The sequence below is a fragment of the Archocentrus centrarchus genome, chromosome 11, assembly GCF_007364275.1.
Source record: "Archocentrus centrarchus isolate MPI-CPG fArcCen1 chromosome 11, fArcCen1, whole genome shotgun sequence".
Lineage (NCBI taxonomy): Eukaryota > Metazoa > Chordata > Actinopteri > Cichliformes > Cichlidae > Archocentrus > Archocentrus centrarchus.
In genome coordinates this window covers 20114472-20138828 of record NC_044356.1, presented here as the reverse complement: position 1 = coordinate 20138828, position 24357 = coordinate 20114472, and the positions used below count along the sequence as shown (strand labels likewise).

At 41.7% G+C, this 24357-nt stretch overlaps 1 protein-coding gene across 2 annotated transcripts in view; it reads right to left on the bottom strand.

The window, feature by feature from the left end:
• ctnnal1 (catenin (cadherin-associated protein), alpha-like 1) overlaps positions 1 to 18782 on the bottom strand; it is a 55448-nt gene extending 36666 nt beyond the window's left edge. The window contains exon 1 of one of the 2 annotated variants that reach the window (XM_030741402.1): positions 18421 to 18782. In XM_030741402.1, coding sequence (XP_030597262.1) covers positions 18421 to 18516 — 96 coding nt within the window. In that variant the 5' untranslated portion in view covers positions 18517 to 18782. The remainder of the gene's footprint in view (positions 1 to 18420) is intronic. The other variant, XM_030741403.1, reaches the window with a different exon arrangement.
• Positions 18783 to 24357: the final 5575 nt, after the last annotated feature.

Here is a 24357-nt window from a genome sequence, read left to right as displayed (position 1 = left end):
GAAGAAAATTTGCAAAACTGTTTGCAAATGCATTAAAAAGCAAAACCCATTGGCATAAGTATGCATATGTTTCACTACTTAATGGAAGCACTTTTGGCAGTGATAAAATTTGTCAGTCTCTGCAGAATTATTTCTTCATGCTTAAGTCAAGGTTCTTGCTGAGCCACTCCAGGACATTCGCGGAGTTGTACCCAAGCTTCTTCTGTCTTAGCTGTGCAGTTGTTCTCAGTGTAAAGCAAACTAACAGCACCAAAGCTGTAGAAGTTCCTGTTTATATCGATGGGGTCTGATGGCTTTAATGTGGAGAGAAATGCAATGACTCTGTTAATATGTCAGGGCTGTCTGACAGCTGAAATTCTGATTTTCTAACTGAGACTGTCTGACCCAAAAAAAAAAAAAAAAAATTCACATATGTTAAGAAGAGAAAGACTGACGCCTCTGAGTGTCTCATTATGGTCTGCGTTATCAGCTGAATGTGCTGCACTGCCCACATTTGCTGCTTCTCTCTGTCACTCATAGATCTCTTCCTCTTTTCAATTCTATTTAAAGCTACAGATAATGGAACCATCCATTAAAAACAGAGCTCAACACTAAGGGTGCAGAGGCATGGTGAAAAACTGATCTGTGATTTTTGTGGCAAAACTTGAAATATGCATTCTGTGGACGTGTGAGACTAACGGCGGCAATCTAGAACTGGCACATTTCCTTACACACACACACACACACACACACACACACACACACACACACACACACACACACACACACACACACACACACACACACACACAAATATGTAAACAGCAAAGGGTTGTGAATACCTTAAAAACCGAATCAGTGTTCTGGCACCGAATAGTGTTTTATAAACTAAATTTAATCTGTTTTTGACTCGACTCTTTCCAGGTGACCATGACTTTCCTATTAAAGCTGAGGTGGCATTCAGCACTTGACAAGTCAACTGAAATGTTTCCTTGTATGATTCACGGGAACATGTCAGTCAGTAGACTTTTTCCTCTCCTTACAGTTTTTGCATATGCTGCACAACAGCAAGAGCCGCTACAGTGTAATTGTGTATCATCATTTTTTGCATAAAGGAACTCAGCCTTGGCAAGATTAGCTGACTCTGCAGGGAGTCCCTTGAATACAATGGGGGGAAAAAAAAAATGCAGATATGTTTTACTGGACAAAGCACTTAAAGCAATTAGGCAGGAGGGTGAATCAATCAAAATATTTTTAATGCTGACTACACAGATTGCTCTCAAACTTTTTTTTGTGGCTCAGCCTCAAAAACAACCTCAAAAGTGCATTTCTTAGATGTTTCATAAATCATCATCTTCTTCATCTTCAGTTGCTCCCTTTAGAGGTCACCATCTCATCCCTAGGTATCCTTCTGTCACGCCAACCCATAAATCCTCTCTGCGGTCTTCCTTTTTTCCTCCTGCCTGGCAGCTCCATATTCAACATCCTTTGTTCAATATATCCACTATCCCTCCTCTGCACATGTCCAAGCCATCTCAGCCCAACCGATCAACCGGAGCTGTCCCTCTGATGTACTCATTTCTAATCTTTTCCATTCTGGTCACTCCCAATGACAATCTAAACAGCTTCAGCTCTGCTTCCTGTCTCTTTTTCAGTGCCACCGTCTTCACACCAAACATCACAGCAAGTTTCACTACTGTCTTTTAAACTTCGCTTTCACTTCTGCTTCTATCCATCAGTCACAAATCACCCCTGATACTCATCCCCACCCACTCCACCCTGCTTGTACTCTCTTCTTCACCTCTCTTGTGCACCGTCCATTGCTTTGGATGGTTGACTCCAGATATTTAAGCTCATCTACCTTTACTACCTCTGCTCCTTGCATGTTCACCTTTCCATCTGTCTCCCTCTCATTCACACATATATTCTGTCTTGCTTCTACTGACTTCCATTCCACTTCTCTCCACTGCATACCTCCACCTGTCTGGGTTCTCTTCGACCTGCTCCCAACTCTCACTACAGATCACAACAGATCATCTGCAAAGATCATAGTCCACAGAGACACCAGCCTGACCTCATCTGTCAGCCTGTCCATCACCACTGCAAAAAAAAAAAAAAAGGGGGGGGGGGGGGGGGGGGGGGGGTTCACAGCAGATCACTGATGTAGTCCCACCCCCACCTTGAACCTTTCTGTCATGCCTACTGCACCCCTCACCACTCTTGGCTCCCTATCATATTGCTGTCACACTGTTCTTGTTATATAATGTTTCATAAATCATACAAAGCAAAAGTGAAATATTAGAATTAAACATCTTTGGATTCAATCCTGAGGTCCTCCCTTGCTTATTTTGCAGCTGCTATGATTACGAAGGGCAAGTGGGTCTACACTGTATCAATCTGACAGTTAATCAGATCTGTCTGGCCATGTGCATGCAGAGAAGCCAAGACAAAGCAGCTGAATAGATTGCAAGGTTGGCACACGGTAGACAAACCAATAAACTGAGCTCATATTTTCCTAGGGACCATTCACTGTCAAATAAACGACAAATATAATCCCACTTATTGCCTGGAATTATTGCTTGGCATCGATCCTCCGTGTTCTGCCATGGTTCAAGTGTTCAAAGCTGCTCTGAAACCTCTCAGAGACAGATTTCCAAATAGAGGAATGGAAACATGGCCCAGGGTTTCCAGATTACATTTTTGTGATTGTTTCACATGAAGAAGCATTTATCTCTGGGGCTTTGCAGAAGACTGGCTTAGCATTTGTGTGCCATTGTTGGGTAGCGTTCTCACACAGGAAACAAGAAACTCAGAGGAAAGCAGAAATGGGTGTGTGCTACCTGGTACTCCATCACTGCTGTCTAAAAATAATGGGAAATCTATCAAGTCTTAAGTGGGGCCCATTGAGTGGGCAGAGCAGAGAGCTCTCCAGAGTCTCTCTGAGGTCGAGGCAGTTTTCAAGTTTCTGACAAACCAAATCAAAGGTTATTAAACATCATCAACTTTTATTAGTAATGACCATTTTACACATTTATTTAATTACTTAGCACTAGGGTGAATGGAAGATTTACTTTCTATTTGAGTAGACGAAGTTCTAAACTAAGTAAAAAAACAAAAAAAACATAGCTATGAGAGAGATGAAACCTCACACCACTTTTCTGGTTTGTTTGTGCATGCACTGACAGTAACACAGTCTACTGAAAGCAAAGCACTGTTACAGTGTAATCAGTATGGCTGATGTGAGGTGCAGGAAGCCTAGAGGAACCAGCAGCTGATAAGAGAGAACGATAAACCTGGGAGAGAAACAGATGGACAGCTGTGATGAAGAGATAGGAGAATGAAGAGGATATACAGTAAATAAGGAAAAGGGCAGACAACTAAGACAGGAAAACAGGAGATATGACTGAGAGGAGCTATGGAGAAAACATTCAAAAACTCCAAATTATCTAAAAACTTTTTGAGATATTATTCTCTTTCCATTAGGAGCAACTCTGAGAACAGAGTATGAAGTGGTGTGTGGAGAGTGACCTCTGATTCAGTAGTCCTTGCTGGGGGGTAGACAAACAAACCATAGCTGCGGATCAATTTTTGCTCTGTTAACCACAATCCAAGGTTAACTAAGATGGGAAGGAGAGCAGAGGAGGGAATCGATCTCTTCTGTTTGTAGAGCACTAGACCATGACACAAAGCGCTGTTGTGGTTCACGACCTTGTTTTGCTTTAAGGCACTACAGTTGTGGAGGGACAATAGTGAATTTAAAAAAAAAAATAAAAAAAATCCTAATTTATTGTCAGTTATGAATTACAGATGCACTGAAAGGTGAAACCCTCTGATGATTTAAAAAGCTACACCTTATGAAAAGATCCCTTACACTTTTGCCACTGCTGTGCACATGGCACCATTAGATTTTACAGTGGTCTTTGATTTGCATGTTCTCCCCATGCCTGCGTGGGTTCACTCCAGGTACTCTGGCTTCCTCCCATGGTCCAAAGACAGGTAGGTGTGAGTGTGACTGGTTGTCTGTCTCTCTGTGATAGACCTACAACAGCCTGCTGACCTGTCTAGGGTGTGCCCCGCTTCTTGCCCAATGACAGCTGCGATAAGTGGACGAAAATGGATGGATGGATATGGATGGATATTTTTATTACTAGTAGACAGATGAGAGCACTGATTGTGCTCTATTTTATTATTTGTTAGCACTGGCTATAGCACTGAAGCTATAGCCATCAGTTAGCATAAAAACTGGAAGCAAGGAGAAACTGTTTGCATCACTCACACATCTGCAGCTCTTTCTAGGCTTGGGATTCATGAAATTGCTGGCCTAACCAATCTATAAAAGGAACAGTATCCTGTCACGGAGACAAATGACAATTTTTCATTAAAGTTTCATTCCAACAAATTCACAAGTTATGGAAAGCACTAAGGCCCAATATTTGTCATATGCGCCAAAGACACAATGCAGAGTGGCTTCAAATTCTTGCAACTGAAGTGTGAAAAATGTTTTTTGGGGGAAGTCAAAATCACCTGCTGAAAATACATCTAAGAGCTGAAAGAGATACTTTTAATAATGAGCAAAACACAACGCAGATGAGGTTCTTTCAAAAGAATATTAAATAATTTAATTTTTTCCCATTATGATGAAAAAGGTGGTACACCTGTAACAGTAGGACTACCACTTACAAATAAGTATAACAAATATACCTTGGATGGCGTGAACAACAAGAGCATACATTTTCCCGCTTACCTCAAAAACATGCCTGAAAACCTCATCCACTGAAAACAGCTAGGAGGCAAATCCTAGTCTCTATCAGAGCGTAAAGCATGCCATGTCAGCTTCTAACAAACTCAAAACAGACAGAAAGAATAGCGGGCAATGACGCTAATTACTTGGATCTAACTGTTTTTACATGGATCAAGCTGTTATCAAAGTAAAACCAAGACAGTCAGCCTGGCAGCAAACATATCTTTGATCTAAGCACGTTTTTTGCAAAACATCCAAGATGCAATATCAAAAGACATCTCTGGCCCAGGCAGTGGAGCAATGCAGATGAGATCCCACCCATTTGAAAACGTATACCATATGCAGTTAAGAGATTTCTTCAGGCTACACTGAACTCTTTGTTCCATTGAAGACCATGTACTTTCACACCAACGTCCGCCCCATGCTTTTTTTCCCCCAACCAAGTCAGCCTCACAAGAGTATGGCAGTTGTTTAATCTGGCAAGCCAATGTCACAAAGAAAGCAAAACGCTGAAGAAAAACATTGAGACATCACTTATGACATTTGAATGTGTCTTCAATCTCTCGTAACATCCAGAAGCAGGTTAGAAATTCCAAACAGTGTTGCACAGAAGCCTTTGCTTAGATACCAAGTCTTGTTTTGTTACATTCATTTTGGGCAAGTCGTTACATATCAAGAAGAGGAGGAGCAAAAGAACAAAAACATTTTAGTGGATGTCTTTATTTGTAGATATGGCCTGTTGTTAGTACGCTGACCAAAATTTCTAACTAAACCCTGCAGTCTAAAAGGTGTCTGGTATTCTGTAGCGGGTGTGAAAGCTGGACAGAGTCAAACATCGAAACAATTTTCCTCCTAGAAGTTAAATATTTTAGTCAATTTCACCCTTCAAACACCTTCAAAAGAAACATTGGGTGTAGAAATTTAAATTGGCTGTGGCAAATCTTTTTCTTTGAAACCTCTGGACTCACAGAAAAAAAAAAAAAAAACACTACAATGTGGCCCTAAGCAATGTTTCTGCTTTGTCCTCACATCTGACTCCCCTCTAAGATTTATCTGTGTTGTTGAAACTTCATTTGAAAGGACATAAAAAAGGCAAACTCCGGCTCCCGATGAGTCTTTTATCGTAGTCCTCATTCTGCCCTTTAATTATCTCACTGAGGACCTCCTGAGCCACCACTAAAGACTGACGAGGATCTGCGTAAAAGAGTTGGAACTGTAAATACAAGCAACCTGCTAGAAATATACCTCCAAATCTATCATCAACCAACGTCAATTTAGGTGAAACCACAAGAACAATCCAAAGCGATCAAGGGTATTAAATTCTCACATCATCAAGAGATCAGTTTGTAAAACAGGCCTCACAAACCAACATCCTGCGAGTAAAATGGAAACAGGAGATTTTAAGACTAGGATGCGTTGAGTTAATTTGGATTGGAAGACTGTAGTCATTGCTCCAACATTTGTCTGTGGGTCATTTTCTTAGATGCAATGTAGCATGACAACAGCAGCCCGCCTGGAGGTACGAACAATGCAACTGAAATATATGAAAGTCAACCCCTCAGGTTGTCCTCATGCTGAGCCATGTTTAATGACTGGGTAATTATATAAAGTCCTCAACAGGATAATCCTAACTGCTTGCCAACTTGGCCCGGAAAACATTCCATCAGTCACCATGATTGGTAATTACAAGTAATGGACAACTAATGCAAGTAGTAGTGTGCAGTGAACAGTGTGTGAAAATGGCCTAACCAGGCTGGGTGACAGACTCTCTCAGCAACAGCATGTTCTGCAGGAACAGAGGATGCTGACCAAATGCATCTGTCAAAAACACTGGCTTGCTCCTAAAGCAATCATGGCTTGTTTTTCGGCGAATGAAAATGCAAAGTGTTCAAGAAAAATGTGCTTTATTTCTTAGCTGCCTATTGAAGGTCAAATCCAAAGAAAACAACCAAAATGATTTTCACAAGCTACCGCTGGGATTTCTGCCCTACCACTTTTTGAAGTCTCTAAAACTTCTACCAAGATGAAAGGAATCATTTGGAAATATAAGTTGTCAGGTGTAGACAAAAGCCAGTGCAACTACAAACTAGCCCCAGAGCAAGACATATTCTCACCTAGATGGAGATAAATTTCCAAGAATGTGGTCTTGACGGTTTGACATTTGAGAAGAAACAGACTTTAAAAAGTAAAAGACTGCATTAATAAATCAATGAAGTGTGTCAGACCAAACATCAGAACCCTCAGAATGTTATAGCCTGAGCTAGATGATTCACCGATGAAAGTGGTAAGTGAGCCAAGCCAAGGCTATGCTGAAGCTCTTGGGGGAAAGCACTAACTCTTGCATACCAGCCAGTACAGAGTGCATCAAGGTTTCACCCTTTGAGACTGACTTTTGACCTCATGACGTCCCTTTAAAGAACACACAGACACAATTTCAGACACCACACACACCCATGCACATTGTAGGAGCTCGAAATTTGAGCTCCTGAAGGAATGCAGCCCCCCCCCAACTTCAGGCTGCATAAAGGCCTGTGTTGTGACACACACACAGGCTTCCTAACACATTCATAGGGGCTTCAGGAACATGCTTTCACTTTCATGACACATACCTATGTTTTCAAGTGGTTTGAGGTCTATCAATGCAGTATGTAAACCTTAAAAGATATTAATATGAACCAGTACCTGCAACCCACAGAGGTCCCACCCACAATGCAGTAAATACTCATTTTGTTTCCATCAGTAATGCTCACATTCAAACACTAAGGTTTTCACACCATCAGCACCATAAAACCTCTTTTTAGTCATTCAGATAGCAGATCCAGTGAAATATCCAGAACAACTAGAACTTTATTTATAGAAGGTGACTGACTTATTTATAGGTTTTGGTACTGAGAGTATGTGTCCTTAAGTACACATGTACACACTGGGCTGTGTATCCCGGCTGACTGGCCCCAGCTGTCACCCATTGGCTCCAGTCATCTAGAAACAGTGACAAGATGAGAACATCTTCCTCATACCAATAGGGCTAGGTGTCACAGTGTTTGCCACACACGGCCAGGTATATTGATAGCTGCCTGAGTGTGTAAGTGACTCATTTTTCATCTGTCTGAGATAATGCCATCCACTATCGATGTACTATGGGACAAATCCCCTCACTGTTATTCCAAAGGTTCTGTCACTGCTAACCTGCTAGCCCTGGCCGTTCCCCTCACGTGCTGTCCTTAGCGACCATCTTGCCGACAATCTTGTTCTTGTGGTCCTCAACATATTCCAGCTGCTTCTTCAAAAGGATCTAGTTGTACTCCACTTTCTTCGACTGCACCAGTGACAGATGTTGGAGAACTACACTGCTCAAAAAAATAAACAGAACACTTAAAAAACACAACTCCAAGTAAATCAAACTGTCCACTTAGGAAGCAACACTGATTGACAATCAATTTCACATGCTGTTGTGCAAATGGAATAGACAACAGGTGGAAATTATTGGCAATTAGCAAGACACTCAATAAAGGAGTGGTTCTGCAGCTGGGGACCACAGACCACTTCTCAGTACCTATGCTTTCTGGCTGATGTTTTGGTCACTTTTGAATGTTGGTGGTGCTTTCACACTCGTGGTAGCATGAGATGGATTCTACAACCCACACAAGTGGCTCAGGTAGTGCAGCTCATCCAGCATGGCACATCAATGCGAGCTGTGGCAAGAAGTTTTGCTGTGTCTGTCAGCGTAGTGTCCAGAGGCTGGAGGCGCTACCAGGAGACAGGCCAGTACACCAGGAGACGTAGAGGAGGTCGTAGGAGGGCAACAACCCAGCAGCAGGACCGCTACCTCCGCCTTTGTGCAAGGAGGAACAGGAGGAGCACTGCCAGAGCCCTGCAAAATGACCTCCAGCAGGCCACAAATGTGCATGTGTCTGCACAAACGGTTAGAAACCGACTCCATGAGGATGGTATGAGGGCCCGACATCCACAGATGGGGGTTGTGCTCACAGCCCAACACCGTGCAGGATGCTTGGCATTTGCCAGAGAACATCAGGATTGGCAAATTTGCCACTGGGGCCCTGTGCTCTTCACAGATGAAAGCAGGTTCACACTGAGCACATGTGACAGACATGACAGAGTCTGGAGACGCCGTGGAGAGCGATCCGCTGCCTGCAACATCCTTCAGCATGACCAGTTTGGCAGTGGGTCAGTAATAGTGTGGGGTGGCATTTCCTTGGAGGGCCGCACAGCCCTCCATGTGCTCGCCAGAGGTAGCATGAGTGCCATTAGGTACCGAGATGAGATCCTCAGACCCCTTGTGAGACCATATGCTGGTGCGGTTGGCCCTGGGTTCCTCCTAATGCAGGACAATGCTAGACCTCATGTGGCTGGAGTGTGTCAGCAGTTCCTGCAAGATGAAGGCATTGAAGCTATGAACTGGCCGTTCCCCAGACCTGAATCGATTGAGCACATCTGGGACATCATGTCCCGCTCCATCCACCAACATCATGTTGCACCACAGACTGTCCAGGAGTTGGCGGATGCTTTGGTCCAGTTTCTGGGAGGAGATCCCTCAGGAGACCATCCGCCACCTCATCAGGAGAATGCCCAGGCGTTGTAGGGAGGTCATACAGGCACGTGGAGGCCACACACAATACTGAGCCTCATTTTGACTTGTTTTAAGGACAGTACATCAAAGTTGGATCAGCCCGTAGTGTGTTTTTCCACTTTAAATTTGTGTGCGACTCCAAATCCAGGCCTCCATTGGTTAATAAAATTGATTCCCATTGATGATTTTTGTGTGATTGTGTTGTCAGCACATTCAACTTTGTACAGAACAAAGTATTCAATGAGAATATTTCATTCATTCAGATCTAGGATGTGTTATTTGAGTGTTCCCTTTATTTTTTTGAGCAGTGTATGTCATGGGCTTCTACAACTAACCTACTAAGGAAGAAGAGCAGAATGAGGACTACCATCCCGAGCTGTAGTCTAAAGTTGCGTCCACACTGGAATTAATTTGCTCATCGTACATTGCTGTGAAGCTGATACCTGGTCGATTGCAGACATTCAAGCCCCTGTTTGCCTTGGTAACCCACTAATGTATTTACTATCAGGTCATATGTTAATCAAAAGTATCCTATGTTCTCATTTATAATTACTTCAGTCGTTTACTTGGAAGATAAAAGTTCATCTAAGGTCCCGCCCACTTTGTGTCAATAGTGGTTATTTTGGCCATAGTTGCTTGAAGTCGTCAAGTGTCATTCCCTTTATTTGGTGTCTGGTCGCCACATCGCAGCTTTAGATCGAGGAGCTGGAGATCATCAAAATGATAAGAAATTCACTTGAGAGGTACTCATTTACCTCTCAAGTGAAATATATATATATATATATATATATATATATATATATATATATATATATATATATATATATCCCCAACTTTAAATTAGCCCATAAAAATCTAGCTGTTTTAAATATAGCTCCATCCTGCAAGTTTAAACTATAGAAACCCTTTCTTGACTCAAAGTCTTTTCAAAATGTTCAAGATCCTATCTCCTTACACTGCCTTCAGAAAACATTTCCCCTGAAGATATGTAACAGTCAGACAAAAGGTGGTAAGAAAAGCACCGTCTTGATCTATTCTATGTCAAAGAAAGGGACTGCCAAATCTGGCTCAGCTGGTTACATGCTATTCCCATTAGTGTTCTTCAGAATAGGTGCAGGGCAGAGGATTGTGTCTCAGTTTACGGTAAAGAAGAAAAAGGGAAAGATCCAAAGAAATGATTGGGCTGAGCTATTCAGCTGAGGCTATACCTGCTGCCTCTGGCTAGGTTTTCAGTAAGCTGCATAATTAATGAGGTGATGCAGAGACACTAACCCTCTGGAGAAGTTGAGATTAATAGTTAGAAAACTAAAAAGGTAAGTGAAGAGCAGTGAGAAGAAAACAGGCCCAAGACTGAAGGCAGAACTAAAGAGCAAAAGAGAAAGGGGTGTGACAGGAAAACAAAATCAGAAAATTGGGCAGAAAAACAGAGGAAGTGTGAAAGACATACAAACAAGATTCTACAGCATCTTACATACTGATACTTCCTTACACAGATGCCCTGAATCGCCCCACAAAGTGAGGCCTCCTGGTAGTCACTCAATGTGACTACTTGAAGTTGGAGTCACTAAAAGTGATATCGCACAGAATTAAAAGTAGTATGCTTGCCAATCCAGTATAAAGCAAAATTGATCATTTATGTAATCAAAACGCTGTGGGGAAAAACTCTCCCAGAAACAATGTTTAATCAAACAGAGTGCAGAAATTAAGTGATGGTAAAGGTGATGTAGCAACTTTTAAATATTGGAAATTGTTCTGAAATACAAAAGATAAGAAAATGTTTGGTATTCCGTGTTTCTTATGCCCTTCACAGTGTCTTTGTTCTGTCATGTCAATCCTCATCTCTTTAAAAGAACTCATTATCGAGAGGGGAGAAGTTCAAAGACGCTTGAAGAAAGCAATTAACACATGCAAGCCAGGCTGAAGGATTCCTCCGAGGTACATTCAGGAATGCTGCTGCTGGAGAAGGAGAAAAGAACAAACAAAGACTTGGACACCTTTGGGATGAGTGTCAGATATTTCTCATTCGTATAAGATAACACTTGATCAACAAGATAATACCTACATCCAACAAATGCCAAAAAAATTGCCTATTTTTCTAAATTTGGTTTAGTTTGATTGCCTCTTTGAGATATTCCTACTTTCCTTACAATGCAACAGGCCAGTGGGACTGAGCTAAGAGGATAATGACTTGGACTGGCTGATCAAGCACAGGAAAGAGTAGTAACAGCATCTGGTGCTTTCAATGAGGGCAATCTCACCGTTTATATAAAGACAGCACCGCAACTATGAAGCTGCAGGGTGGTGCAGTGGTTTACCTGGAAACCTAACAAGGTTTCCTGCCTTAACCAGGATTTGCAGAGCTTAACGAGGCAAACCTTCAAAACCCCACAGTGTGAAAAAAAACTGTCAGGTCAATGTCATGTGCTCAAGACCAGAATTATCACAATGCCCAGCCGCAAACGCACAAAGAGGAAAACAACAGCCTTCGAAACAGTGATGTGTTTACCTGCAGTTGCGGTTGGCAGCAGATAATATCGATATGTTGTGTGATATCTCTAGCAGTGCATGACAAGGCAAAAAGGAGAGTGCATGTCTACAAGATTACAGCAAGAGGCCCTTCCTGTCTCACTCTTTAGCCTTCATGTATAGTAGCATACTCTGCTTAAGTAGATGTACATGTCGCTGTAGCTGCTTTCAGCACTCTCAGTAGTAAGATAGTTCAAAAAAAGAGAAAGCAATTCAAACTGCACTATTTTATAAAAATGTTCTCTATGTACAGACACAGAACGAGTGACAAGGATTGTGATGTTTCTTAATGCATCTGTCCTTGCCTGTGCTTCAGCCATGTGTTCATACATCTATCTTAATCCACGGGGTGTGAGGCTGGACAACGCAAAACATTACACCACATTAGGCATCACATCGTAACTAACAGATTTCCTCCTGTGTGCTCATACTTATGAGACATCTCATCAGTACCTCATCATCATAACTCAGAAAAAACACACTGTAAACACAGGGTGGCAATGGGCCAGACAATCACTTGATATTAAACAGGAATACTAAGCGTCTAAGAGCCTTTGCGGACCTTGGAGGATCTTTTACACGGAGCATAAACATGGCTGCAGATCATTTTAACAGTGAGCTCAGGGAAGCTGAATTTATGGTGATAACAGAAAGAAAAAAAAATTTGGAAAAAAAAAAAAAAAAAAAGAATGCCATATCTATACAGAAATAATATCCTGGTTAGTCACGATAAGAACCAACTAACAGCACTTTTGTTATTGTCGCTTCTTCTCTGGCAGAAATCCGACGGTGGAATATCACAAAACCTTGAGAGATAAAACCAAACTGTCAGCGTTACTGAAAACAACTGGGACCCGAGTTTTCACAAAAATGACAAAATGAGTCCGTTCCCAATTTCATTTGATGGTGAATGAACGACTGAGCAATGTGAGGAGAGCTAATGCTACTTTGAGGCTGACTGATAGTGGGAGAGGTGTTTAATCAATACTTTATCAGCCTTCAAGCTATAGCCATACATCTCAGTCAGAGGCAGTAGCTTCCCCTTAGACAATTAAAAGCAGTTTCTGCTATTAGCCCCAGCTTTCAAATAACTTAAATTGCAGAGCGTGAGATTGCTTTCTTGCACCATTAAATTAACTCTGCTGTTCCCTCTAGGTGACTGATCCCATTGGGCCAGGTTATTTGGAGGTTTCAGGTGCACACACATATAAGTGAACACACACACACACACGCACACACACACACACACACACACACTTTTCTCATCTGGAAGTATATTAGCCGAGGAAAGGTCAATGGTTCGACATGTGAGACAGACCCTTTTATCTGCACTTAAAGAGAACAGCAATCTGTAATGACTCCCTTGATAGGAATAATGAAAAGACCGCTCGAGGGGACAAAGGGGAAACACTGATCATTTAAGCTTTGCACATGTATGTTTACATCCGAACGTGTGTGTGTGTGTGTGCTTGAGTGAGAGAAATGCAATGAAAACGGAATATGAGAGAAAGTGGGGGTGGGAGGTTTAGAGGAGTGGATTTAATCATCAGAAGAGAGAACGTGAATTCTCCAAACTGACAAAGTTAGCTCCCTAATACAACCACTTTACTAGAAAGCAAGGGGAGCCGAGCGGAATTACATCTCATTTCACTTTGATGAAACAGCCTAGTTGACTGTTTACTTCCGACCGCTGAACAAGGACATGCCGAAGAGCGGCATTTATTTGACAGTAATAGAAGTCGGGTTCACTCTGATTCATACATTAGATGTTTAAAAACAGTGGAGGGGCCATCTGCAGAAGCAACCTGCAAAACCACATGATCTTCCAGTTTCTTTATAAGTAAATGGATATGTAGTGCATTGGGAGTGTTGGTGTACATAGTGTGGCCATTAATCAACATCTTCCACTGATACTGGCATAACAGTATTGGTTGTTTTAGTCACGGCCACAGAGGCTTGAACTTTGATAAGGTGGCAAGCTGTAGCAACAAAATGCAGGTGTTGACACATGTAACTACAATACCATCACCAAAGATATGTGTAGTTTCTGTCACATATCACACATAGCAGAGTATACAGATACAAAGACGCTCAAACCACCAGGGAATTCCCCACCCATCTCCTGCATATACAATAAAAGGTGTGTTTTGTCCTATTCTCGTGATGCTCTTGTGAGTGCACATTCACGTGCAAGCTCTGATCATGTGGTTTTACTTTCATGCCAGGGACCTATTTGTCTCCATTATCATCGCACGACTCGAGGACGGAGATCTGTTAGGGCTCATGGAAACAGTAATGCCTCTCTGTCTGGGGATAAAAAAAACAGCTTCACTACCTGGACGTTTGTCATGTCATTCTACTATAGGACCAGGAACATAAGAAGGGAAATAGTGCCTTGTACCTCAATAAAACTCAATTTCCAATATTTCCAGAGGGAGGGATGAAAATTTGACTGATGGCCGTGCTTACAAAGCCGTTAAGTTCGGAGTATGTTTATGAAGCGGGTTTTGTCAGCTTTTTTGTTTAATGGTGACAAAATGGCTAAGCTCTGAGAAAAATCACATCCTCTGACTTTCCCCCGAGCATTTGTTTTGGTGATAAATATGCCATTTCAATCCAGTTTGGGAGCAAAAAAAAAAAAAAGAACACGGGAAAGCTTTTTTTTAAAACTCACAGTGTTCTTTAACACATCAGAAAGCAAAACTGCAAGCACCACAGAACCCCCGGAAGCATGACAAAGTCGATGCTAACAAACTTGGACAGAGAACGGATTTTCCAAGCCCAATTATAGGAGGAAAATCTTTTAAGAAACTCCTGGCTCGGGCCTGAAGAAAAATGATGGAGACAGCTAAGCTATGTAATCACAAGGGCAGGGTGTCACGAGAGTTTAACGTACACCAATCTGATCAAAGTCTTAGAGATTATTCCCGAGCTCCTATTCGTTCCCACAAATCTTTCCTTCAAAACAGCACCTTTACACCTCATCAGAGTGGACCACCGTGTCCGCACCCAGACCGGTCTGTTGTGTTTTTAATGGGAAAACACACCTCAATTATAAAAGCTCAGGAACATAACTGTTTTTTTTTTTCTTCACTAATTACCACTTCAAAACAGGAATCGGATCTCAAGGAAAAAGCAGCTAGAGTATTGCTAATTGCCTTCCAGCTGGCTATAGACCACATCACAGGTAGCAGACACACACACACACACACACACACACACACACACACACACACACACGCACACACACACACACACACACACACACACACACACACACACACAACAGCAGACGTTTGCTTAGTTTCCCTTCTCTCTGCATGATGGCCATTACATTTTGACCACCACCAGAGCAATTCATTAGCCTCACCATGCCCCTGAATACAAAACCATTGGCAAAGGTGAAGTAAAGTACATTAGCAAAGTTTTAGCAGAGGAGAGTACTTCTTTTAGAATGAATAAAATGCATCTTGTGTTTTGAAAAACAAAAACTGAAAGAGTAAAGGAAGGAACTGGTCAAAATGATAAAGAATGCAGCCCGAAAGCATCCAGGTGGTCCATTAAGAAAGCAGGACTCATTTAAATATAATTTAAATTGCAAAATCTCAGCCCATCTGTAAAATTGGGAATGGCTCTGACCTGCTGGCAAACGAAACAAAAAAGCATAAAAAAACAAACAAATGCATACACAAAATAATCAGGATGACAGGTGAACATACAAGCATAAAAAGAAAAGACGTGGGTGGGAGTGTGTGCATTTATCTATCTAGTTTGTGTGTATGTATGAAGTGCAAGACAGGGAGTCGCCCTGGCCTATAATTACACCCTGGTGGGAGTGAAGCTGATAACAGAGGCCTGAGAATATCAACGTCAACAAGGGGAGAGGAGAGGAGAGGAGAGGAGAGGAGAGATACATAATTTAAAAAATAAAAGGGGAGTATACGCAACAAAAAACCTTATCAAATGTTGGCTCTGAGACTGACACTGCTTTTTCATTTCCGTTTGATCGTTATGAGATACACACACATACATACAGCTCTCCTTAAGAAGACAAGCTGCAGAACACAGCCCACACAGTCAGTGTTTCCATTAAGAACACTAATTCAATTGATGCGCATGTATGGCAATACTCATTCTCAGAAATGCCACATAACCCTGTTAACAAAGTTATCATATACACCTGAAGCCCGGTAATGTCATTATCGCAGCTGGGTTAAGCATCAGTGTTTCTGACTTTTTTCACGTAGTGTTAATGTGGTATATTGTGTTTTTTTTTTTAATCCAGTGCACACACAAAACACACATGAACAGCAACTGATCAGGATCAAGTTCCTGTAAAATTACAGTAAAGTTCTGGCAGATATAACAGCTGTGATTTTACAGTGTATCTACTGTAATCTACAACAACAGTTTCTTACTGTAAAAACTCAGAATATCATGATTGGCATGTCATGATTAATCAAAACAGGAGTCCCGATCATTGCTCGCTAAATCTTAACACCGAAAAACCACACAATCGCAACAATCAGCTACGAAATAACCACGACAATACTTCTAAATTAATGATTTGATCGAAACATTTCAATTTGACTGAGTATTTACACTCTGAAAAGAAAAAGAGTCCTATATTATACTGTGAAAACTGTACAACAGCTGCTAATATAGTTCTCAAAAGGCAGCATTTACAGCATTTCAGCTGTGCTGTCCTGTTATATTTGTATTTCCTATGAGATGGGAAACTACCGTCTTTATAGCTGAAACCACTTCAGCTGTAAAAATCAAGTTTTGTACATATTTGCACCTGTCACAAGTGAAGAACACCATCACACAAGCTGGAAGCAATGTAGCGGTTAACATTGTGATCGTCCATTATGACATTACAACAACAAAAATATTATATATGGAGTTGACAGTCCTTGAAAATGTGATTTCTTTCAGTATTGCAGAGCTCTGTTGCTATGGGGACATGCCTTACACTGAGAAAAAAGAAAATTAGGAAACATTGTCCTTGAGGCCCTCTGTGGACTGTAATAAGCTGAATGCATATTAGAGGTTTTTTTTTTCCTCTATGCTATAGACTGAAGCCCAGCCAATCACACTCAGCAGGCAGGGGCGCACCACAAGTTTGCTGCACAGTAAATGAGAATAGAGGATTGCACATTTGCTGTACGGTTTTGCTCATTATTACAGCAGTGATTAGTGTAAAAACAAAAAAAAAATTTTTTTTTTTTAAACAAACTGCTGCTTCCACTACAGGTATGAACTTGCACAGATTTATCCCTAATTTATCATACTGTATGAGAAAATTTTCTTTTTTTGGAGCACTCACTGCAAATCCAAAATGATCTAAAATGAACAGCCTACATGGAAAGCACATCCCTCTAACAGATGTCCTTTTCTGATAACTAACCCATATCTATTCGGGACAGGATGACCTTATATCTTTCAAATGAGTCTGTGCAATGACAGGGAGGAAGCAAGTTGTCAGTGAGAGGGGGGGCCGAGGTGTCATGGGCCTCCCAGTGTGGTATTATCCAGACTCTGTTAGCCCAGCAGTGAGATGCTGCTTTCTCCCACTGTCTTTCAGTGAAAGCAACAAGCCAGTCCTGCACAACCAGGGGATATTAGCATTTTTAAGACTGGTGGTCACTTCCCTATTCAGGAGCAAGCAACTTCCTTTTTTTTTTTTTTTTTTTTTTGGTGACATGCTGGAAACAAAAGCCTAAGATAGTCATGCAAATTAAACTCCAAAATGGCCTTAGAGTGTCTAACCAACTTTGTAAAACTACACAATAAAATGATTCATTAACTCATTGACCTAAGCTCCTCGTTTTTATAAAAAAAAGAAAAGAAAAAAGAACAAAGAAAAAAAATCAGGGACTGTTATAGCGTATAAAAGTGGAGAGCTGCTGAAGGCGCGCAGTGGCCTTAAGTGGGTCTTTCATATTCCTGTGTTTATTGATAAACAAAGCACGTGCGTCAAAGTGGCTCAATTAGAGGAGACGGAGTCACAGCACAGGAGCAGCTCTGGACTGGAAAACGAGGACTTCAGGGAAAACTTTGATGGCTTCTTGGCTACTTCTCTATAATGAGTGTGAGGACTTCATGGAGAGTTTGTGATAATCTCAGAAAGATAGAGAATTATGATCATAATGAATTTTGCTGCCTTTCGGATGGCTGATCGGCGTTGATAGTTTTAATTCCCTGTATTGTTCTGGCCTGTTATGTAATTCTCTAGATTTACGAACTTCCCAAGTCACATGTTCAACGTTTGCACTGCTTATTTTCTTCAAACTTGGCTGTGCGCAGCTCCTAACTAGTCAACTCGAGCTGTATTACTTTGCCATTTTGTACAGCAGCTTTATGACAGTTAGTGTCATAACTCAGATTATTCACACGTGGGACAGGTTTTAAACGCAGCACGGGAAGGAAGCGTGCTTTGCAGACACCGTGCACAAACAGGTAAACAACAGAATCAGTGTCATGTCCTCTTGCAACAGCTGTAAAACCAAAGAGCGGTTTGAAGAGTACGCGGGGTTCACATACGATAACTAAACGTCATTATTTACGTTTTCGGAGTACTCACCTGCGAAACTAAAGGAATAAGCGTCTGCTCCACCGAGCGAGTTTTGATTTCCAGACCGGAATCAAAGTTACTGTTGCCGCACGGAGATGAAGCCATTCCCGCCGAGCTCTCTCTGACTGACACAACACAATGCACGGCACTAACTGAGTTTACCAAGAGCCTCCGCTTTGCTGTTTCGCAGCTGCAAACTGGTGTAACGGACTTGCGATTACACTCCGGGAGGGGGTTCTCACTTGGTCACACAGTCGGTTGTCGAGTGGCTCTCCAAACACGCACGCACGCAGTTTTAATCCACTCCGGCTCGGTGGTTGTGCCGCTGCGCCCGCTAATGCCCATGTAGTTTACTCAACTACGGCAGGGAGCGGACTGCAGCACACCACTGTGGGCAACCACACACACACACACACACACACACACACACACACAGAGCACGCACACGCCGTCAGGTTTTCACCGCTGACTGCTTTGAGTGGGGAGCTCAGAGCAGTTCATCACTGCACTGCACAATAACGATCAGGGAGCTATTTATATTTTAATATTCGTGTTCGCTCACATCTCAATTACAGTTACGTAATTTAAGTATTAATTACATTTTAAAATAATATTGGCACAGATCTACACTGCGTCTTTTGCATGCAAAAGAAGTCATATTATATAGGGAAATGTGTCATTAATTGATGCAAAGGTGATTTTTTTTTTTTTTTTTTTTTTTTTTTTTGGTGTTGAAAATTCATCATCCATCAATGGAGTTTTCAGGGTACTGGGCATCAGATTGCCCCTCCAGAGGAAGGGGCAATGCTTTCCTCACACCACAGCTCTGGTTTGATCTCAGAGGCACAGAATCCTATATTATCCCCTGGAGTGTGAGAATCCCTTATCTTCCTCTGGAAAGACTTGCTGGATATACCAATTAAAACCCAGGCTGAACAGCTGCCCACTGACTGATCTTATGAAGTTACAAATGTTACCTTTTGTCTATCTTGGGAAATCATTCATTTTGATGATCTTACCATTTGATGTCCTCTAGGCTGTCAAACTTAGGAGTTCAAGAGACCGCGTATTGGTTAGCCTGCAGTAAAAGCTCTTGTGTTTTTATTCTGCCGCCTCATTTTGGTGGAAGTCAGTTAAACCACAAACAAGCATTGTCATTTTGTTGTCTAAAACAAAATGGAACAAGGAGATCTGTCTGAATTATTCCAGTAGCAGACAATAATTTCCTACTCACAGACTTCAATAGATGTAAATCTGGGTATAAAAGCTTTGCATCAGTAATGGCAATCATTTCAGAGGCCAAAAGAGAGAGACAAAACATTTATCTCTAAGACTGAACTTACCCTGACATCTCGCCCAAATTCCCAGGGTATCCAGTCCTTTACAGGTCATAGCCTATGTTTAAACTGTACACATCTGATGTTCTTTAAACCTTTGCAGTCACACTCCAAAACGAGGAGGAAACAGCTCACCCTGGTAACATCTCTTCTTATTCTCTGACCTGGTGACTTGGATCCACAGAACAGAACCTAATGTACTTTATTGTTCCCTGTATCCGAGGCAGACCAAACGACTGCCAAATTCTCTGCATCCTCGAGCGGGTCCGGAAGCTATTTCTAACTTTACAAGTGGAGTTAGTGGATGACAAGTGGTGAGAAACATTACAAACACAGCAGATGGCGGAGACGAGATACGGCTTATAAGCACTGTGGCACTGTTAGTGACGCCTTTTGCTGCCTGCTTTATCATCAACTATGGTGGCTGGCTAGCACTCTTGTGTCAGCAGTGGAGACAACTATTGTTTGTGTGTGTGTGTGTGTGTGTGTGTGTGTGTGTGTGTGTGTGTGTGTGTGTGTGCTGCTCTCAGGCCTAGCCAGTATTTATTTTAAACCCCAGAGCTATGCTTTAGTTTAACCACTCCCTGTTTACATTGGTTTCACTCCACACACACACACACACACATACAAACATGTACACGTACACACACAAATACACACATTTACAGTGCATCATTATGGAAGCATGCAAGTAGTTTGGCTGCTGTGTGGACAAGGTTCTGTTCCACCTTGATGAATGGCTCCAATACCACCTAGATAGTATCTCTATGTTTTTGGTAATCTGCACTGAGGCTCTCTTCCAGCTGATAAGACGATAAACTCCTCTTGGGCTCCTTGCATTATGGTGTATTAACTTGTTTTGGCTTAAATTATTCTGGTCACAGTAGATACGTTCAAGAGGAAGAATGAGATAAGAAATATGATACATCCTGTAACATTTCAGCGGGAAATAGATTAGTTATCAAGACGAATGGCTTCCAATCCACAATCTCAACCAAACGCAGTTGCGTGTCTGTTCTCGTTTGGTTTGTCGTTGCCGTATCCGAGCTTGTTTTTCTAAACAGCATCTCATTTGTTCTGGAATATTCAATATTTGCTCTTTTGCCTCTAATCTCTTTGAGGCATGCTCCATTTTGACAATTTGCCTGAAACGGCACATAAGCAGGAAGCTCCTTATGTGTATATTCATCTGCGCGGTCCAAGGGTATTGCTCATTAAATAAAAGATGCTTATGCGTGGTGTGATTGTGTTGCTAACAGCTGCTACTGTCTCTCCCCATGCTTTAGAAGTGCTGACTTCTCGCTCTCTCTCTGGATCGTTCCTTCTGGTTGTACAGCTCCTGGGACGGGAACTGCTGAGCCTAAAGAGATAGTGATTTCGCAGTCTACAAGATGTAAAATGAGCGCACTCAGTCATAGTCCCCTGCTGGATAAGTAGATTGAAATTTTGGGATTCAAAGGGAGGATTGTGGGGGAATGTTGATGGATTTTTTTTTTTCCCCGCGTTTTAAAACAGTAGAACATTTTCAGCTGGAGGAAATAACCCATGCCTACATGAAAGCATGCTTTTAATGTGCATGTTCATGATCATAATCTTCCTTTGACACATTTATACAACTTTTTTTTTTAGCAGTTTTCATGCACATCTTAGAAATTCACATCCTCCAGGGAAGCCGTAACCTAGAACCCGCTGGTCAGATGAACCTAAATCTTGCACTGTAGGGCTGCTGTGGCCTTGGCAGAGACCTGCAGCTGAGCTCATCCCCCTCAGGACAACACAGTGACCGGAGAGAAGAGGAGTTCAGACTGAGGTGAGGTGGCCTGGTTGGCTGGTCAGCTGGCTTTGCCTTGTTTTTACAATGTCATTTTAAAAAAAATTGACCTAGGTGTGTTGCAGTGTAAAGGCTTCAGCTGTTTATAATGTCGGAGGAGTTTAATCATAGCTGTGGTGTGGTCAGGGGGAATTGCACTGCTCGAGTAAAAATAAAATGCACAGAACAGCAGACACTGGGTTTGAAATCAGACATTTTAGTATGTTCAAATAAAACAGCAAAGTTAAGTACAAGTGCTAATGAGAAGCAGGCCATGTTTGTCATTTGCCACTCTCCTTGTGCCAAGGAGGTACCCTTGGGGACAAGACAAATTTAATTGTACATAAACAAAACCAGGCAGCTGCAAAGTGGCACGCAGACACCCCAGCCCTGCAATCCTGGCTTTTCCGTGTCTCCATTTCTGTTGTTACATAATCACGGACACCTCGCATATCCTCGTTATCATTCTGTTTTCATCCGGCCCATCTTATTTCTGAAGGCTGCCTCGTTTGTCAGAGACGCTTTCCACTGTTTGAAATAACAAACACATGGGGCTGTGTGGAGATGACACACATAAATGGTTATTAGTTCAATTTGCATTCTCGCACGCAAGTGTGCAGCAAGATAATCCAAGTTCTTTCACCTTGAAGAAAGAGCCCAGAGAAAGTGTTCACAGTGCACTGATGCAAAAATACTGTTATTAGTTGGGAGCTTAGAATTGTTAAAAATAGAACTAGATACTCATTACACGCGTTTTTGTAGACTCTTGCAGTAACTTTTTGATGGTGAAAACCTGAATGATATTTTATATTAAAAAAATAGAAGGTCTCTCCATCATCATCAGCTCCTAAGTACTTAAAGTATAAAGTTCAAGTACTGATTCCCTAAATTGCTATATTCTCACCAAAAAAAAAAACAGCTTCAGAGCTCCTTAGTTGCACCCGTAGGCAACAAGTGGTACAATAAAACCAATCATTGGAACATTTAAAGACATTATCTGCTTTTAACTTTGCTTTAAACGTTCTGAAGTAACAGTTTGAGCTTCTCTCTGCCCTGTTACAGAAAGAATGACATATTTAACATGACTTTTGTATCACAAAACCACAAAAAAACAGACTTCAGACTCTGATAATTAATCATAAATCCATTAAAACATCTCCACTGCGCGCTGGTTATCAAATTGACCTCCTTGACATATACAGAATAGCAGGAAGCAACATTTTTATCTTTCAAGCATAACCATGCAATGATGGCATCAGAACTGACTAAGTGCATCTGTTGGATAAATGAAAGTACTTTCTCTTGATAACTCTGTCCTCAAACTGTGAAGTACGAGAGTTTTTAAAGTGTAAAGATGTGCTCACAAAACACTTCATATAGAGGCATATCCATATATACCCTGTTGTCCACTCTATGAGAAATGTAATGGGATCTTTCCTAAATAAATCCCCCCTCTCCTCCAATGACCTGCTACATTTGATCAAATTAATCATGCATTATGTAAGCAACCACAGAGACACAAGCGGATGAGAGATAATACAGATACTTTGTCACAGATGAAGCTCTTTGGCTGCATCTGAAAATTGCTTTTCTGCCACTCATGAGCTGACACTCCAGAGATGAGAGCCATAGGGTATCCTCCACATGGTGTGCGCCCCATAGAGAGGTTGTCTCACCCTGCCAAGTCTGTCTAAACCCTGCTTCACTGTGACTGAGGAGGGACAACAATAGCAGGCCGAGCATAATCTATTTTCTGCTGAAGTGTTGGTGACAGGGTGTCTGTTTTGTCTCTGTCACGCCCATATACCATAAGTCAGCATGGTCAGAGGTGAGCCAAGAAAGACCCAGCCTCACCCCCAGCACACACACACCCTTCATCCTTTCTCACTTTCCATATATTTGCCTCTGTTCCTGTTTGTATTGGCTACACTGTCATTTATGATATGACTTACGGCCTCACAGACACCATCACATTTTCCCCTCTGATCCTGTCAAATAGGTGCCTGAAAACTCCATGTTACAAAAGTGTCAGCTGTTGAAGTCCAAAAGGCCCAGGGGGCTTTTTTTTTTCTTTCTTTCTTTTTCTTTTTTAAACAAGGAAGGTTGTCTGGCTGGCAGCTAGCTCAGCTGCGATCAGTCACCCTCAATACAGAGTGGCAAGTAGATGATACAGTCTGACATAGCTGTGTGTTTATGCTGTGGCGTCTTGATTGTTGAGAGAGTATGGATTATTTTAGATTTATTTATTTTTGTGTGTGTGTGTGTTTTGCACTTATCTCAAGTGCCATTTACTGATACAGGCTGGCTGTTTGGGAATCTAGGGCCTTACCTTCAGCCAGAAGACAAATGTTCAAATCTTCAAGCATCCATCCATGCTAAAATATCAACAAATAAAGCTCTAAATCTTCATCAGTTCTGTTTCTGTCTGGCCTTCGAAATTCTCTGTAGGGGAGATGAAACAAAATCTCCACAGAATAATAAATAATCACCTTACTGCTACCCTATTTTACTTTAATTCAGATAAAAGGTTTTACAGATGGGTGACATATTAAAGCAAAACCCTCCTTAATCTGCCTTTGGGGCAGCTTTAGTGCACCTTGGTATTAACTTTTCAAATTTCTGGAGGGCTGCTACTACTCTAGTAAACAGTGTCACCGGATATTCTCACCGCAGGAGTCAAAAGTTCAGGTTTTGCCTTCAATTTGTCACACATCTGTAGCACCTCCGTGGATTTGTGATAACCTTACGCCATCTAGTGGACTCCACTCTGTAGTTCAACTTCAACTAAGCGTCAGCGTT